General features: G+C 53.6%; 1 protein-coding gene across 4 annotated transcripts in view; it reads right to left on the minus strand.

Annotated features, from left to right (window-relative positions):
• FSTL4 (follistatin like 4) overlaps window positions 1-17,629 on the minus strand; it is a 427,364-nt gene that overhangs the window by 56,108 nt on the left and 353,627 nt on the right. For all 4 annotated transcript variants that reach the window (XM_059917074.1, XM_059917072.1, XM_059917073.1 and 1 more), the window contains one exon: window positions 8,393-8,559. In XM_059917074.1, coding sequence (XP_059773057.1) covers window positions 8,393-8,559 — 167 coding nt within the window. The remainder of the gene's footprint in view (window positions 1-8,392; window positions 8,560-17,629) is intronic.

Raw genomic sequence — 17,629 nt, forward strand, 5'->3', positions numbered from 1 at the left:
TTTGCTGAATGAATGGAGGTGTGTCAGCCTAGAGTGCTGGCTCGTGGGGAGCCACAGGAAGTGAAGTGAAGAAGTAACGTTACCCAGAGAGGAGTCTGGCCTTTGCCCTCAGCTCTTGGGAGGTGAACTCTAGGCCTTGGGATGTGCCTTTGTTTGCTTGAGCAAACCAGAGCATCTAACAATGTGATTTATGATGGGAGCCCTGCACCACATGGTACCAGCTCTGCCTCCTGTCTCCTGGCTGGATACTAGGGGTCAGCCATGCGGGCAGTATGGGATCGAGTGCTAGTGAAGGCTCTGGACACAGACTTGGGTGAGCTTCCCTGGTAGGTATGTTGTTACACGTCTATGCCGGGAACCATGACCGCGCCAGGAGACAATGGAAGCTCCGCACTTGGACCCTCCTGGACTCTGTCCTGTGGGCTTCTTCTTCTGGCTGATTTTAATCTGTACTCCTTCCTGATGATAAACCATAACTGTGAGCATAACAGCTGTCAGTGAGCTCTGTGAGTCCTTCTAGTTAAATTATTAAACCTAAAGGTAGCTTGGGGAACTCCCCAAACTTGAAATTGATGTCAGAGTGAGGCCGTTCCTGTATGAACTGCTGTCTCTAACTTTGTAATTGGTTCCAGAACTCAAATGGGGGAGATTCTGACCCAGTTGTGTGGATGCTAAGCATTTGCCCTGGGGACAAGCTTGAGTGTCTGAGTGCACACAGGGGCCTGGGTACCTGTACGAGAAGGCTCACGCCAGAGACATTGCTTTGAGCACCAGCTCGTCCATCCCCAGAGGCCAGAGGGCAGACACCTCTTGACTGGCCAGGACTCTAGAGTATATCACGTGGATGAGTGGCAGCTCCTGGGGTCTTCCGGGGAGTTGCAGGCCTGAGCCCCTGAATGGGGCTTCAGATCCTTAACTGATCAGCCCTGTGTGCCCAGCCTGGGTGGGAAGGGACTCAGGCGCTAGACTGCCCTGCAGGGTCAACTGAAGTTCCACACCATCTCGAACCCGCTGCCTTCATCTGGGAACCCTGCAACCCTCCCCCCAGGGTCACTTGCATCACGAGTCTCCAGGCCTAGAGGGCCTTACCAGCTCCTCTAACCTGGGTCACACTCCCAGCCAAGACAGCTGACAGGCATTCTTGCTGTTCCGGAAACACCCCAGGGAGGATTTGATTAAATTTCCTTCCATGGCTCATTTCAGGGACCAACAAGGCTTGCAATCAGGAATTTTCTCCTGCTATGGTGTTTAAAAATCTTATACACCATTTGAGGGAGTATAAACTGGTGCAACCTTTTTGGAGGGAGATTTGGCAATATCCATCAAAACTGAAAACATGTCCACTCTTGGATATAGTTATTCCACTTCTAAGAACTTATCTTACAGGGCTGCTTACACAAATGTGCAAAGAGGTATGTATAAGGATGTTCACCACAGTATCGTTTTCATTAGATAAAGCCTGAAAACAGCCTGAATGTGAGCTCCCCTGCGTAGGGCTTGGGGCTCTGCATTCAGGGTCCGGAAGCTGGATCAGAACCTTCCTGAGGGACTCTGTACCTTTGAGATGGGGCCAGAAGAGGTCACTGAGCACAAGCAAAGCCTTGAAGCTAGTACTATTGAGACAGGTTGGGACCTGGGCCCCTTTGCTGCAGCGCTGCAGTGCTTGCACCTGGACACACCTCTCCTCAAGCAACAGAATACAAAGAAACTGTATGGGACTAAAAATAACTGCGTGCATGCGCAGTTGGGGCAAATTCCGGACGAAAGATACAAAGAGACCAAAAAACCCAACTGCCACTTTTGAAGAGCCTGGAGCAAAACCAAGGGGTCAGGAGCAAAAGCAGGGTACTGCGCATGCCCTCTGCACACAACACCACCGAAGGGGTGGGCAAACCATGTAAGCTGGCCCTCCAGCCCGACCCCCCTGGACACACCCCTACTCTCACCTCATGTAAAGAACAAGCTCCCTGGTTCCACCCCCCTCAGCTAGTGAGCCAGCAAGGGTTCCTGTTGTTTGTTCTCGCTCCCCGCTGCTGCAGCAGGGGCCCCAATAAAGCCTTGCCTGAATTTCTTGTCTGGCCTCTGATCAATTTCTGTTGATTAAAGAGGCCAAGAACCCTGGTCGTAACACTATGGGGAAAGAGGGGTGATCCTGAGGAGGCCACTGAGAAAGCCAAGGCCAGTGGAGGTATTTGGGAGGGCAGAGACCCCCGTGAGTTCCACAGGCTGATGTACCATGGACCCGGGCCCTGTCTCTTGGAGAGCTCTGGCCAATTCTCGTGGTTTGAGCTCATCCAAAGCTCAAAAGAACCGGTTGCTCATCTGTAACCAGGGTTTTTGACATGAGCTGGCCAAAGGCTTTGAGTGCTTCAAGTATACTGTTTTCCAAGATTTTAAAACAAAATGTACCCAAACGTTTAATGAGATTATTTTAATGCAGAACCTACAACCACTGTCTAGCATGTTGCAAACAGCTCTCCATGCTAATCAAACGCCTCTCATCTTTTTACAATAGATTCATGACTGGTTCATACAAAGACAATAAGAATTAAATGAGTCATGAGCTCTTAAATCATTCTCTTTTGGTCTTTTTAATAACTCACTTCCAAAGAAGAGCTGGCTGAGAGCATATGCTTCATTAGAGTTATTTGTTCATGGTTTTACACCATATAGGCATGGGGAAAAAGTGAATCTTTTAACACATCCTTCAAACACTGCCACAAATAATTTCTTTTAATGGGTTTTGTTTTTCTGCTTTTGTCACTGTACTCTACCTGCCAACATCTGAAAGCCCCCAATAGGGAGATTTGGTGAAAGAAAAAAAACAGCAAAAAAGAGTGGCTTTTTCAAGTCATCTGCAATATATGGGGTTTGTTATAAGCCGTTTTTTTTTTTTTAAAGAAGAATACAATAGAAAAATGTTTCCTCTCCCTGAGAATATCTCGGCCAAACAATTCCACGTGCTGGTCTCAGAGCCTTCTGCCTTCTCTTTGCTGTGGCAGAGGCTGGTGGCTAACGAGACCTGGAGCACCAGACACACGGGCTGCACCAGGAGGGGACACATCCACTGGGGCTCGGACACTGCAGCGGTTACCGTTGAAGCAGCAGGCAGGCCCAGCTGCCCCAGGGCGAGGCCTTGGCAATGCTTGGTGCTAGGTGCTGTGTCCTAAGAGCAAGGAACCCGGGGAGCTCTGGCTGGGGTGTGCAGGCTGGCTGCAGGCCCTGGCAAGTTCCTGGACCCTCTGACTAACAGAACCCCACTTGCCTCACAGGGCTGCGATGAGGATTAAATGCTTGTGAGCGGACTAGCATGGAAACTGGCTCCTGGACACAGCAGTGGCTTAGTACCGATGGTAGAAACACCAGCATTAACGCTAGCAAGGATTCAGGAGTCGGCTATTTTCTGGGACTTTGGGGATGTCTTCTCCCTGCTTCTCCTCCCCTGATGGGCAGCCCCTGTCCTTGGGGATATAAGGGACAGTGAGGAAGACAGTTACGAGGGGAGGGCAGGTGACATTGTTGGGGCAGGGCGTGAAGACTGGGTTTGGGGACGGTCACTTTATTTCCGGAGTAGCTACTGTGTGGTCTGGGCAGGGCGCTGCAGCCAGGGATGGGTTCCACTTCTGCAGAAAGTGAGGCAGCCTCCCCCTCACCTCAAGGACACCTAGTGTGGAGGCCAGGGTAGGGCGAGAAGTGTATGGATCTGCCTCAGAGATGGGCCCCCACCCCAGCCCCGATGCCTGTCTCAGAGGACAGGCCTCAGGAGACAGGAAAGATGGAGGCTCTGTGGTCCAGGTGAAAAAGCAAGGTTCCTGGCTCCTGTGCAGGGCTCTCGTGCCCCACACGTCCCTGCTTACCACACAATTTCCTTATCACAGCACTGTATGACCCCAGAGCCCAGAGAGCCCTCAGGGGGCACCTGGCTGGTCCCCTTTCCGCTTGGGTACCGGTGGTGAGAGGCATCTCCCTGCCTCCTAAGGCAGAGTCCTTCCTGAGGGTAAACTTCCCCCACGGACTCCGGTTGTGGCGCTCCAGCGTGATGGGCTGCCCTCCCCCACGTGGCACAGGGCTGTCTGAGCAGAGCTGGGCCCTAGGCTGGGCATGCTGATCACAGGCGCACAGTGCATGGCCTGCGGGGTGTGGGCTCGCCCAGGCACGCTGGCATAGGTGCTCTGCTGGCCGGCAGCCTGGCCTAAGATCAGGGCAGGTGGTGCTCAGGGGCCTGCTGTGCCTGTCCCCTGCCCTCAGCTTCTGAGCTGGAGCAGTGGCCGTGGGTCCTTGAAGGCTGAGGTGGGGGCCACAGGGCCAGGTCTGAAGCCGCCACACCCACCACTGCTTCTGTAAAGAGCCCAGCAGCTGGCCAGGAAGTAAACAAATTACAGGCCGCCCTTTGTGGGCTCTGGGGAACGTGCATGAGCAGCAACTATTGATTTCTTATCACGCAAACAGAAGGAGGTATCATAATCCAGAGACCTGCTGCCGGGAGGTGAGGCAGAATTCCCGCCCCTCCTGGGGAGCACCTGTCTTGGGGGCCATTGCGCTCCTGGTACCTAGTGCTGCCCTCTGCTTGGGGGGTTTGTTTTGCCAGGTGGGGCTGAGGCAGGGCCCCTCATGGCCTGTGCTGCAGTGAGGCTGAGGCATCCTGCAGAGGGGGGCTCAGGCATCCCGGGGGCGGGGCACAACAGGTCTGTGCTACCTTGCCCCCGCGAGGCCGGGGAGAATGTCTTTGCTCTACGCTCTGGCACAGGGCTTGCCACTCGCAGGCACTTATTAAGTGAATCCAGAGGATGGCTCCCCACGTAGGCCATATGGACGGCCGTGTACACATTGGTGACTCCTGACTGCTCCTGACAGCGACATTGCTCACTGGGGAATCCAAGTGGCTCCTTCTTGCTTGGCTCCGGGCTAGAAGGGTACATTTACTTTCTGATCAAATATTATTCTAATGCTTGAGGCATCCTTGATGTTTGCAAGTCAGAAAAGTTTAATTACATGTGTCATTAGCATGGCATTCTGTAGTAGCTCTGTGACTGAATTCATTAACAGAATTCTTAACAGATAAGACAAGACAAATTAATATTTTGTTGCCCATGAAAGCCTCTCATTAAGAGAGTAGTGAAAAAGTGATTAATATTTTGTTGCCAATCAAGATGTCTCATACAAATGACAAAGAAAGGAGGTCCACACCTCTCGGTGCTCTCTAAGATTAGAATCTGCCCGCCTGGGGTTTTGTAAGCTGATCAACTTCCCCTGTTTGTGGAGCGTTTGGGAGCCAGTCACTCATTACAAGGACTGTGATCGTGTTTCATCTCTGACTGTGGCAGGTGGGGGAGGGCGCTGAGATGCCACAGGCTGGGGGGCTCTACGAACCCCTCGATCCCTGATCTTTGCTCGACCAGGGTAGCCCCCCCTGGGCTTTTCTCCCCTGACCAATCTTGCTTCAGAAATGCCCTGTGAATCCTGATGACCCAGCTCCACCCATCTCCAGCCTGATGTCCTCCTGGGGCTGCTCTCCTCACCGTCCTCGGATACGCTCAGCCTGAAAATGCCCACGCGAGGAGGAGAGCCTCATCCCCGTTTCCCCGCAGGCCCAGAGAAGGTGGCGGCCCTGGACTTGCCGGAGGTGGCTGGTCAGTGTCGCCCTCCGGATGAATCAAGGCTGACCTGAATCGAGGCGACTACAGGCAGCAGGGGCACCCCAGGGTCACACCTGCCTGACGGGGAGCCTCACCAGACTGCGCTGGCTGCTGTTCGGGGACTCGGGCTGCAAGGGGTGGAGAGTGTTGTCTGGTGGGAGCAGTAATAATAATAATAATAATAATAATAATAATTAGTAATATTATGAAAATGAGAGTGATAATAGTTAGCATGGAACATTATATGCTAAGAATTTCACGTGTCTCTTAATCCTCATTATAACCCTATGAGGCAGGATCTATTATTTATCCCTTTTCCACAGAGGAGGAAACTGAGGCCTGGAGAAGTCAAGTGCCATTTCCAAGGTCACTCAACTAGTAAGTGGCGGAGCTGAGACTTAAAGCCAGATCCTTTTGACCCCAGAGCCTGGCCCTTCATGAGCAGGCTGTGCTGCGTCCCTCCCCTCTTAAAGGCAGGTGTGTGTGTGTGTGTGTGTGTGTGTGTGTGTGTGTGTGTGTGTGAGTGTGTTGTGTGTGTTGTGTTGTGTTGTGTGTGCTTGCATGCATCAGGCAAGGACCCCTGCGGGGCTGGCGCTGCCCTGCACCCTCACGCGGGGGTTTCTGAGAAGCACAGGCCCCTGCCTGCTTGTGGGCTGCTGACTAGCCCAGAGCAGCAAGTGTTTCCTGGGAGGTAACAAGAGGCCATTAATCTCCAGTTGCACCCACAATTACCCAAATTGCTAACCTCACTGTGAAAAGTAGAAATTCAATTGAGCTGGTGCTGGAGGCGTGTTCGAGGGAGGGGAAAGACACTCAGAGTAATTTAATTAACCATTGGCAAGTGCATTAAGAGGAGTTCTGCCTCTGCCTTTATTTCTAATGTCTTTAAATAGAGCATCAAGCAATGCACATGGATGTTCAGACAGACACAGGAGGACCTGACCTAGTTCTGAATTAATCACTACTGGCCAAACATAGTTAAAAGCTGACAACCCACCCTGAGAGATATGCACACACAAATGTGCACCCCAGCACACACACGTGCACATGCACACATACACATACACCCTAGTCTTTACAAATACAAACACGCCAGTGCCTTCCCTTGCTAAGATCGCAGACAAGCCCTGGGCACCTCAGGCTCAGAAGATGAAGAACTCTGCCCACCCAGCATCTGACCATCAAGCAGCCACCAGGCTTGTGCTGGTCCTGACATTCAGAGATGGGTGGGATATAGGCTATGCTCACTATAGTGGGGAAATTGCAAGGAAACCATCCTGCCTGGTGCGACAAAGGTGGGGGAAGGGCACTTCTGCCCAGCTCTGCCCAGGGTGGGACTCTAGAGTGACCCCCTCTTCCCATCTGCTTCCCCCATGTTCTCCAGGGCACATCCAAAGGGGCCTAGAGAGTAGCAGAGTTCCAACTTTGTGGTTCCTGCAGGATTAAACGCTGGACCTCTCTCCCCACAAAGCAGTCTCAGAGTTGGAAGGGATCTTCAAGGCCATGGGGTTTAGCTGCCCTCTTGTGGCTAGCAGCATTGTTTACCATGATCCTGCTTGAGCTTGTATGCCTCCAGGGACGGGGAGCTCACTGCCTCCTGTGATGCTCACTCCACTGTGGGGCAGGGCTGATGGCTGGAATGGTGTTGCATGTAAGCAAACCAATTGGTCTCTTTTTGGTCCCTTGCCCCTTGTGCTAGTCCAACTCATGGGTCACACGGCCCAGGCCGGCTCCCTCTGCCCCAGCACCTCCCTCACCACCTCACAGTGGCTACAGGAACTGACCACTCATCCCACAGGTCTTCCTTCTTGGGGCCAAGCAGCCCATCTGGGTTGGCCTGTCCTGAGCCAAGAAGACCAGGGCTGCCCCTTTTCTGCCTGAAACTTGTATTCCTGTCACAGTAGCTCAAGACCTGTCAGCCATCCTGGCAGCGCCCTATGTGGGTGACATCACTCCATCTTCTCCCATGAACTCCCAGGAAGCCACCTCATCCTGTGCCAAACCAAGGCCAGTGCATATTCTTGACTCAATCCCTTTATTCCTCAAGTCCAGTAGAAGGGAGGCACCGATAATATTGCTCTTCTAATAGATTAATTCACTGAGGATTAGTTTAAGAAATTGTCCAGTCCTAAAGGCAGAGTGGGGTGATGCTGGGACCCCAGTGCGGGGTGCCTGGGCCCTTGGAACCCAGGAGACCCCCGTTGCTCACGTTAGGCTGTGAGAGCTCTGGAGCTCTCTTCTTCTGCTCAACCCATCACATCCATACTCCCTCTCCCAGCAAACAAGGCCCCTGGGCAGGCCCCTCTGGCCTGATCTTGTTTCCTTTCACCACCCCGCTGCCCCTGCCCTCCAGCCGACCCAGCCCAGAGGCTCACCTCTGCCCTCCGCAGGGAATACCCCCTCCTTGGCGTCCAGCTGTCTGTATCCTCCCCAGCTTCAGGGTCCAGAGTCTCTCCTGGGGGGCACCCAGCCAGATGCTCTCCCCTGCCCAGGAACCTCCTGCCCTGCCCACCGCGCCTCCCCTGTTCACCTTATTCTGGGGCTGGCTAGCAGTTTGCAGCCACCATCCATCCTATTCTCTGCACGAGGTGGGACTGATACCTCCAGACACCAGACAACAGGCTGAATGGCACCAACGTGGGATGTGAAAAGAAAGCCCTCTGGCCCTGCAGCTACCACATGGCATCTCGGCATCTTGCACAGTTGGCTTCCCCGGGAGGTGCGTCTGAGCTCAGAGTCAGAGCCAGGTGACTTACATTGATGTCTTCCAAATCCAGGAAGTTCAGGGCCAGCCCGTTGCGCTTCCAGACGATGGGTGGCCGCAGGTCTCCGTGGACAGCGCAGGTCAGCACTGTGCTCAGGCCCACGGTCACTGTGGCCACACTGACCCTCTCCTCAGGGGCGAGGCTGAGCTGTACCACCTCTGCAGGGAAAGGAGAAGCTGTCAGCTGGAGGCCCAGGGGATGGAGTCTATACCTGAAGGGATACAGCCACAGGGGTCTATTGCAGGTCAAGGGCCTTGGGCAAATTCCGGGGGCAGGAACATTGTCCACAATGTGCTGACTAAATGTACAGATGGACACACCTCCTGGGAGAGGGGCCACAACTTATGTTAAATGCTCAAAGGGCTGTTTGAGGCAAATCAGGTCAGGAACCACAGCTAGCGTAGGGGAAGCATCTGGGCTGTGGATCTGTGAGTCAAGCTAAGAGTGTGGGCTGCCCCTCCGAAACCAGGGAGCCAGGTGTCCTGGCCCTGCCCTGTGCCCTCCAGGCCCCCTGGAGTCGGGGCCTTGCCAAGTAAGTGCTGTCAAGGTCTGCTGGCTGGGCCGACAGGTTTCTCATCCACCTGGGGGCAAATTAAAGGTTGCACTGTCTGAAGTCTGGGGAATGAACTGGCTGACCTTTGAAGGTTTGTTTCTGTCTAAGGATTCTCTGAACTTGGATTTGGATTTCTGCTCAGCCACTGTGCACTGTAGCCTTTAATTTTTTGAAGTGTACTTTGGGCTGTACAAATGATTAATCCTTGCCATTTTATACTTGATAACTGGCATTAAGACTGATCATCCATCAGGCAAAGAGGAAGGGTCTAAAATATCTCCCTGCAATCACAGGCCTTTTGAAATTCTCAGGATTAAAGAAAAGAATCAAACTCAGGGTATACAAATGCCAAAATGGGATGAGGCTTGGAGGGGGCGTCACTAGCTCACTGACTGGACGGCCCCTCCACTGTTCTGCCCCCAAATCTACTTGGGGAGCTTGGGGAGGCAGCCAGGGGCAGCATGAGTGGAGGGGGGGGGGCTGGCTCTGGGGGCCTGTGTTATTCTGGGATGCCAGCAAAGACGCTGGGACCTGGGGGCCTGACAGGTGGAGCAAGGCACAGAGTTGGGACCTGAGCTCTGTGACTCAGCGGGACACTTTTGAGCTGTGACCAGGCAGCACACCTGTGCTCACACCCTCTTGCCAGTGTGTGTGGGAAAGGCGGAGGGGAAGGGGAGCAAAAACAGCTGTAGGTGCCACACACCGCAAAGCAGGTACGGTGAAAGCAGGTGCACTAAGGTCTGATCCTAAGCCCCAAAGCCCTTTCCCCTCTGCAAACATTCAGTGGCCTGGCCCTGGGCCCACAAAGAGGAACAAGATATACACTAGGTGCTTAATCAGTGCTTGTTGGATGGATGGGTGAAAAATGGAGAAAATGGAAATAAAGAAGGAAAAAAAAGCCAACAGGCCAGTGGAGAGGGGACAATCGCACACAGGAAAAATGTGACTCCCGCTGAAGGAGCCACACGAGGAAAGATGAGCACTGAGTGACTGATGCAGACGCAACTGGCGTAATATTTTACAAACATTAAAGTGATTCATTTCAAGTTCCCTCTTAAATCATGTTCTGCTTGCTGCCCTCCCACCTCTGAGTCATGAGGCTTATTGCTCAGGGCAGAGAAGCCACTAAACCTCTGTAGCAAGACCCAGGCTCTGGAGATTAAGAGGGGTAGAGAGAGGGAGAGAAGAATTTGCTAAAATAGTTTAGCTCCCACTGTGCCCAAGTGCAGAGGAGACAACTCTTCCTCCTCAGAAGAGCCACAAGGCTCCGTGCTCTGTGGAAGTGGGAGGGGGTGTAGAAGGCCCCCCTCGTCCTGGGCGTGTGGGAATGAGGAGGGAGACAGCAGGAAGGGCAGAGAGCATGCCCGTTGGTGTGCGGGTGAGGGGAACCACGGGGGGCTCCAGGAGGAGGCTGAACCCTCCCTCAAGTGGCCTGCACCCCACCACCTCGGGCGACCACAAAGATGCGGCAGAGAGCCAGGGCCTGCGCTCGTCTGCCAGAGCCCCCTCGGTCCCTCACGGCATGGAGGGGCCCAGAGGTTCCTGGCTGGGTCAGGGTGTGCTCTGGGCCTCTGTACCTGAGGACTGCATCGGACTGTCAGACCTGGGCCTGACGGAGCGGCCTCCAGACCTCGAGGGCGCATCATGCCAGTGGGGACTCTGGACTCCACTAGGCTGAGAGTGTCCAGACCAAGAGCACAGCAGGGCTGACCTCTGCCGCGGGTGCCCGTGGACAGCGCGACCAGGGGTCCTCGCGGTGGGGACCAGAGGTGGCGGTGGACAGCCGCACGCTTCCCTCTACACTCAGAAACCAGCTTGGGGAGCTGGGAATTGGAGACACAAAGCATATTTATTAGCTAGGGCATTACTTCCGTGGACTGTTAAAATGATCAGCTAGGACTAAGCTTTACAATGGACTGAACATTTAGGGACATTTTTCTCCCAGTGGCTGGTGGGTGGGGTGTGTGAAGAGGTCAGTTATGTTACAAAAGGAACCCATGTTTTCTTTGCACGTATGAGCACCAGTGAGAGTAAAAGTAAAAGGCCAAATGGGAAGTCAGGGAGGGGCCTTCAGAGGAAGCAGGACCTCCCCTGGGCTCCAGAACTCTGCTTCTCCAGGTACAGTCCCTCCCGCCACCTGCATCTCATCTCTGGGGCAACTGATCAAAACACAGACTCCTGCCCCTCAAGCCCAGGTTGGTACAGACTGTCTGGTGGCAGGATGGGCATCAGGTTTTAACAAGCACCCAGGGGCTTCTGTGGTACCTGAGGCCTGAGAGCCACTGCCTTAAAAGATTGAGGTGTGGTGGGAATGGGGAGATGGAAAGGGAGAATGTGGGTGCGGGTGGGGAGGGGAGGCAGTGTGGTCGGTGGGGTCCCGGGGGCCTTAATTACCAGTCTAGGAGCATGGGAATGTAAGATTACGTGCAATGTAGGAGCCCCTTCCTCCATGTGGCCCCAAAGTCTTGCATTTTAAACAGTTGTAGAAAAAATGGCTGGAGGAGCCTATAGCACAGGGCTAAAAACAAACAAACAAACAAACAAACCCGAGTGGGAAGCCTGTGTGGCTCGCCATCCGCCGCTGGGATAGCTGGTTCCCGCATCTTTCCTGAGCGCACCCTCGAGCATTTGTATGTCTGAAGATGTGTGATTTTCACGGGAAAGACGCATGCAAAATTAGAATGCACGAATACTGACAAAACCATCATAATTCTGCTCCTGTCAGCTACACAAATATTAACCAAACAGCAAATATTTGGGTCATTTAAAGTTTAATTAAATGAATGTTTTATTAGATTTAGTCCATGTCAATAGTCCCCAGATCCTTTTAAAATTCTGGAGATATTTATGGCAAATGAACTGCTCCTCACTCTCGGTTATTTACTGTTCAGCACGTCTTCCCCGGCAGGCCCCGTCTCCCAGGGTGATTTCCCAGTGAGGGAAAAACGAGGCAGCATCACGGCCTGGGGCTCGAGAGAACTGGGCAGATGCCTGGCTATGGCTCTGGACACCTGGCCTCCAGGCCTGGCTCTGCTGGTGGCACCCGAGTGGCCTCGGGCAGGTCCCTTCCTGTCCCTGGGCCTCAGTTTAGACATCCATATAATGAGGGGTTGGGCTAGGAGGGCTCTGGGGGCCCGGCTGCCTTTCAGGCTCTAGGACTCGGAGCGCACGGCTCTGAGCAGACGCCCCTGCTCACTCTCCCCGGTCCTGCTGGGAGCTGCCCAGCTGCTGGTCCCTCAACGCCACCTGCCTCTGTTCCGTGCCCACGTGCCGTGATGGCACAAGTGATGCCTCAAGTGGCAGCATGAACAGTTGCCAAGCCCACAGGGGCTTCCCTCCTGATATCCCCTGAACCCTCCCCTCCCCTCCCTCTCCAGCCAGGTCCTCAACAGCCTCCTGTGCGGTCACCCCTCCAGTTTGCCCCTTCTGTCCGCGAGTGTCCTGGTCACCACTTGGAGTACAAGATGTATCACAGCCCTGCTCAAAAGCTACTAGTGGCTCCCCATCACCCACAGGTTCACCGTGAATTGAGAACAGTCCCTGACCTTGCCCCACATTCTCCTCCCAGGTGACTCAACATGGTACCCACTGGTCCCCATCCCATTGTGGTTTGGGGCCTAAGCTTGTGCCTACTTGGCACCTTCTAATTGTCTATTCTGAGACTCTCACACTCTTGGTCCCCATCTCCAGGATGACCTCATGGGATGTTTCTGGGACTCTGAAGTCTTCACATAAGGAGACACTTGGACAGACATTGGGTGAAGATTGAAAGAAATCATCCTGGTGAACTTATCATGATCTTTTCAGGCTTAAGTAACAGAAACTCTCAGAAATGTTCAACTAGCCTAGGAAAAAAAAAAAGAAAAAACAAGAATGGGGATGATCTTAATGCTTGTAATTGGGAAATCTAAGGGGGTGGAGGAGGCTGCAAGCATCCAGGGCCCTCAACAATGGCACTCTCTGCGTGGCTGCAAGATGTCCAGGGGTGGCCCCACCCTCACATTGTTCCTGTACATGGGATCCTGGAGAAAGGGCCCAAATCCTTCCTGAGAGCCCTGCAAAAAAGCACTGGGGGAATCTAATTGCCCAGACTCATCTCCTGCGTTCTTCCCTGAAGCAATCAACCAGGCCAGGTGGATGGAGTACTCTGCAGTCGCAGTACTGACTGACCCACAGGCCTGGGCCATGTGGTCACCTCTGGGCCGGGTGCTGGGTGGTTGGGGGTGGGGTCAGATGTCATGACAGAAAGGGTGTGCTGGGCAGATCAACACCCTATGACCCCCACAGAGACACAGAGAGGGCCCCTTCGGTCCCCTCCATTCCTTCACAGCCCCGTCTGGAAGCCTCTACATGGTGCAAGATGATGATGGGAAGGTGGCTGGAGCCATGTTGTGAAGACAACGAGAGTCATCAGAAGGAAACCTGATTTCAGTTACCACCGTCTGCCCCCCACCTGCCCCCTTTGGAGAGTGATCTGGAAGGGCTTTGTGGTGGTGGTGCGGCAGAGCTGAGGGGACCCCACAGTCCTCTCGAGCCTCCCATGGTGACGGGGCAGGAGGAGGGCCAGGCAGCCTGGGATTTGCGTAGATGGCCCTCTTATGTGTTCAGTGAACACACTGACTGAACTTCTACTGTGGGCTGAACCCCACCCCTGCCCAGGCACGTCTGTAGAGCAGGGGACTCAGATATGTCCGCGCCTGGACTCTGCTCTGGTGGGGCCCAGCGTCACGGGAGAGGGAGGCGGAGAAGCCACACTGCAGCCCTCCAGGGAGCAGCCTGCGGAAGGGCCGACAAGGGATCCTTCCAGCTCTCGGCTGTGGCTCTGCTGCTCCCATGGTGCTGACCATCTGTGGTCCCATACGCCACTCTGCGGGAAGCGTCCCTAGGTTTCTGGGGGACCAAGCAACAAGATATGCCTTGTGCCCAGAGGATGGTGGGGGCAGTGACAGAGGGCTGGGCTGGGGGCTCTTGTCAGGTCTGGGGTGACAATGCATCTGTAGGAAGAGGCTGGTGTCCCTGGAAAGGGAGGGCCAGGATGGGGAGCTTGTCTGGCACTGCTAGGCAGAGGTGGACACAAAGAGACGATGTCCTCACTATAAGAACCAGTACTGGAAGGCTGCCTGGTGTGTAGGCAATTCAGGGAGGGCAAGGGAGACGGGGGTTCCTCACAGCTGGGGACATCTGTCTCCCTATGGGCCAGGCCTTCAGACATCAGTCAGCTTTTCTTTATTCCTCCTGGGATGAAGAGGCTCAGGTAGCATTGCCATGATTGTCAAAGTCAGCGTGGGTTGCTCAGCACAAGAGAGACCTTCCTGCTTCACTTGAGGCAGGAGATAGATGGACCCCAGGCTGAGCAGCTGGAATCTATCCCCTGTGGACAGATATTCCAAGATAAAGATAATGGCAGGAGCAAGGAGGAGCTGAGTCCTGCTTGGATGAAAAATAAAGAGACTGCATATTTCTCATTCTTGAGGTCAAGGAGATTGCCCAAACTACACATGCACAGAAAGGTTCCTCAGAGATCAGAGAAGGGAGGGGGCGCCAGACCATAATATGTTCTGTCAACTTCCCAGAAACCCTTGCGCTGGAATCCATCTTGGCTAAGAGATGCACACGCACACAGGGGAGGGCCCTGAGTCAGACCAAATATGGACTCAGAGCCAGGCAAAGCAAGATGATTGGCCAGAGGAAACCCAGAAGAACTGTCCCCATATAAGTGATTTAAACTACCCCAAAGGTGCAACTCTTTCTCTGAGCCCACCTGTGTGAGTCTATCCACACATACATTTTTCCTCCAAATAAACACTTTACTTGTTTCACTACTTTCCATCTCTTTGTTGAAATTCCTTTCTCCAAAGCTGACCTTGTCACTAACCACTGGCCCCGGTGGTCTAGTGGCTAGGACTTGGTGCTCTCGCTGCCGCGGTCTGGCTTCAGTCTCTAGTCGGGGAACTGAGATCCTGCTTTGAGCCGCTGCAGGCCAAGGCCACCCGAGATCACACTCACCAGGCTGCACGCCGGCAGGGGGTCTCAGCAGGGCTGTTTGGCCCTCCCGTATCTAGTACAGTGCCTGGCACATGGCAGGTGGGCTTCAGGCCCAGTCCAGGGAGACACCTCCCTGGCTCTCTAGGCCCTTCAAACCACAGTGGGAACACCCTTGGTTTTCCAGACACAGCCCTCACTCTCCTCCGCACACATGCGCTCTCCCTGCTCCTTGGAGCTTGGAGAGAAGGGGCAGCGTGGGGGATTAATGGGCCCACCATGAGCAAGCGAACAAGCACCCTGCCTAGAAGCAGGAGGCCATAAAACTTGAATTGTGGGAGAACTGGGTTTTAGTTCCTATTACAGCTTTCTCTTAATCTCAGGCGCTATTTCTCACACTGACTTGAACTCATAAACCCATCAGCACCCTCTCAAGCAGGCTTCTGGTGCTTCACAGCAATAGAAATTAAATTTCTTAAACTCCTGTCAAGTTGGCGTTAGTTTTCTTATGCTAGAAATGCACTAATGGAACACATTCCTGCCTGGACATTTGCCGTTTTTCAAATGATGCTCTTGGTGGAAAGACTCTGTTCAAACCTCAGTCTACTGGCCCCCACATCCCTGTGTTGACTGAGCTAGGCTCAGGGGCCGGCTGGAAATGAGGGAGACCTGGAGAGACGCCGCAGGCCAGGCACTTAGAGAGCTCTCTGCGGTGGTGGCCTCTTTCCGCACTGTTCTCCTCCCGCAGTAATGTGCTTGCCCCGTGCCCCAGGGAACACCTCCTTCCCGGGTGGCCTGGGAGTTGCCGAAGGGGGTGTGGCCCTGTGTGACAGACTCTATTAATCTGGTCTTGTTCCTGTGACCAGGGCCACACTGTGAAATCGGTGAGTGGAACAGAAACCAGGGTAGAGTGTGCATGCCTAAGGTCACCTGACCAAGTAGGGGACAGGCAACGTCTAACATCCCCTGGGCCTGATGCCTTCCCCTGGCATTTACAGGGTGGGGCTGCTTTGGCTCACCCCATGAGGAGGTGATGGGGGTGCTTCGTGCCTCCCCTGTTCCCCTCCACCAGAGCCTGCCTCTCTGGGATCCCTTCAAATGTCTGCCGAGACTGTGTGGGTGGGAGGCTGGGAACAGGTGGTCTTGGGGCCTTTCATCTTGACACGCATGTTTTGAACACTGGGGTGTGTCCAGCCTGGGCAGGTGGCTCTGGACCAGCCAGACTTGCACTCATCCAAAATTTCCTGTTTCTTTATGCATAATCAGATTTAATTTTTGTGCCACTGTCATATTCCCTCTTGCTTGCTTCATTTTGGGGATGGTAATAAACGTACCAGTTAATTACCTCCAGGGAATTCCCTGGCAGTCCAGTGGTTAGGACTCCATGCTTTCACTGCCAAGGGCCTGAGTTTGATCCCTGGTTGGGGAACTAGGATCCCACAAGCCGAGTGGCGCGGCAAAAAAAAAAAAAAAAAAAAAAAATTACCTCCAGATCTGGGGGTAATTTCCTTTCCCAGTTGACTTATGTTGTTTGGGGTTGCTGCAACCATTTTTGCAGTTCAGTTATTAAGTTCTACTCTCTGAGGTAAACAGACACCCTTATAAGCTGCATGAAGACAGAAACCATATGTCTTTTATTTCTTTTGTATCCCAGCACCTAATACAACCCCTAGCACACAAAAAGGCTTAATAAGTAGTTTTAAGCAAGTGAGTGATTAGGGCAGTGTTCATTCAACAGTTATATACTGAGCACTTGCCAGGATACAGTGGGTATATGCTAGCAAGCAGAACAGGCCCAGAGCCTGCTAACCTGCGACTCCTGGCTCAGCAGGGGGACAAGTGCCATTTGGAGGGAGAGCAGGCCCCTGAGCCTGTCCACAGACCCTGGTGCAGAGATCTTGGCTCCTGCAGAGCCTGACTGCCCTCTTTTGGTAGAGCTCCCTGTTTGCCCAGTGGTGGGCCCTGCAGGGGTGGATGCAGAAGGTAGACCCATGTCCTGCTCCCAAAGAGCCCCGGTCTGGTGTAGGCTTCTCTTTGTTTGCAGGAGAGGCCTGTGCGGGGCCAGGTCAGCTGGGCATCCTTTGAGTTCTAGGGCTCTGTTTTGCCTCCTCTGGCCAATGAACCCTTTCAGCTTTGGGAAAACTAAACCACACTGTGACTACTGTGGGCAGATGAGGGGAGGTTAGAGGTGAGCTCAGCGCCCAGAGACTGTGACATCACTGTCTCAGGGTGCCCCGGGGTGCCACGGGTGTGGCAGGCAGCAGACGCATCACTGGAAGCATGGGGTCAGCGCCAAGGTTCAAAGCCCAGGGCCTCCTGGTCAGCAGGGTGCGTGGCCTCCATGGTGCCTCCCTAGCTGGTCTTTGTGGCCTGGGGGAGCCTCGGCCAGGCCAGCCAGTCTATGTATTTCCCACACCCTGCCAAGTCGGCTCCCAAAGGGGATGGAAGCACCTCTGCTCAAGATATTTGCAAAAGGAAAGTATTTTAACCAAAGTTGTCTTTTGGTGACTGTAGGGAAAAGAATGTATCGTCTTAGGTAATTGTATACTAGTTATGCAGAATTTGCAAAAATTCATACAGATGTCAAAGACTGGATCTAGAATCTCCTGGACAAGCTGTTGGTGGAGAGGAGCAGACAGCTTTTATCTAACCAGCACGAGGGTGCCATGCTATGTGTTCCCAGATGCTGGTTC

The sequence above is a fragment of the Balaenoptera ricei genome, chromosome 3 (genome assembly GCF_028023285.1).
Source record: "Balaenoptera ricei isolate mBalRic1 chromosome 3, mBalRic1.hap2, whole genome shotgun sequence".
NCBI lineage: Eukaryota > Metazoa > Chordata > Mammalia > Artiodactyla > Balaenopteridae > Balaenoptera > Balaenoptera ricei.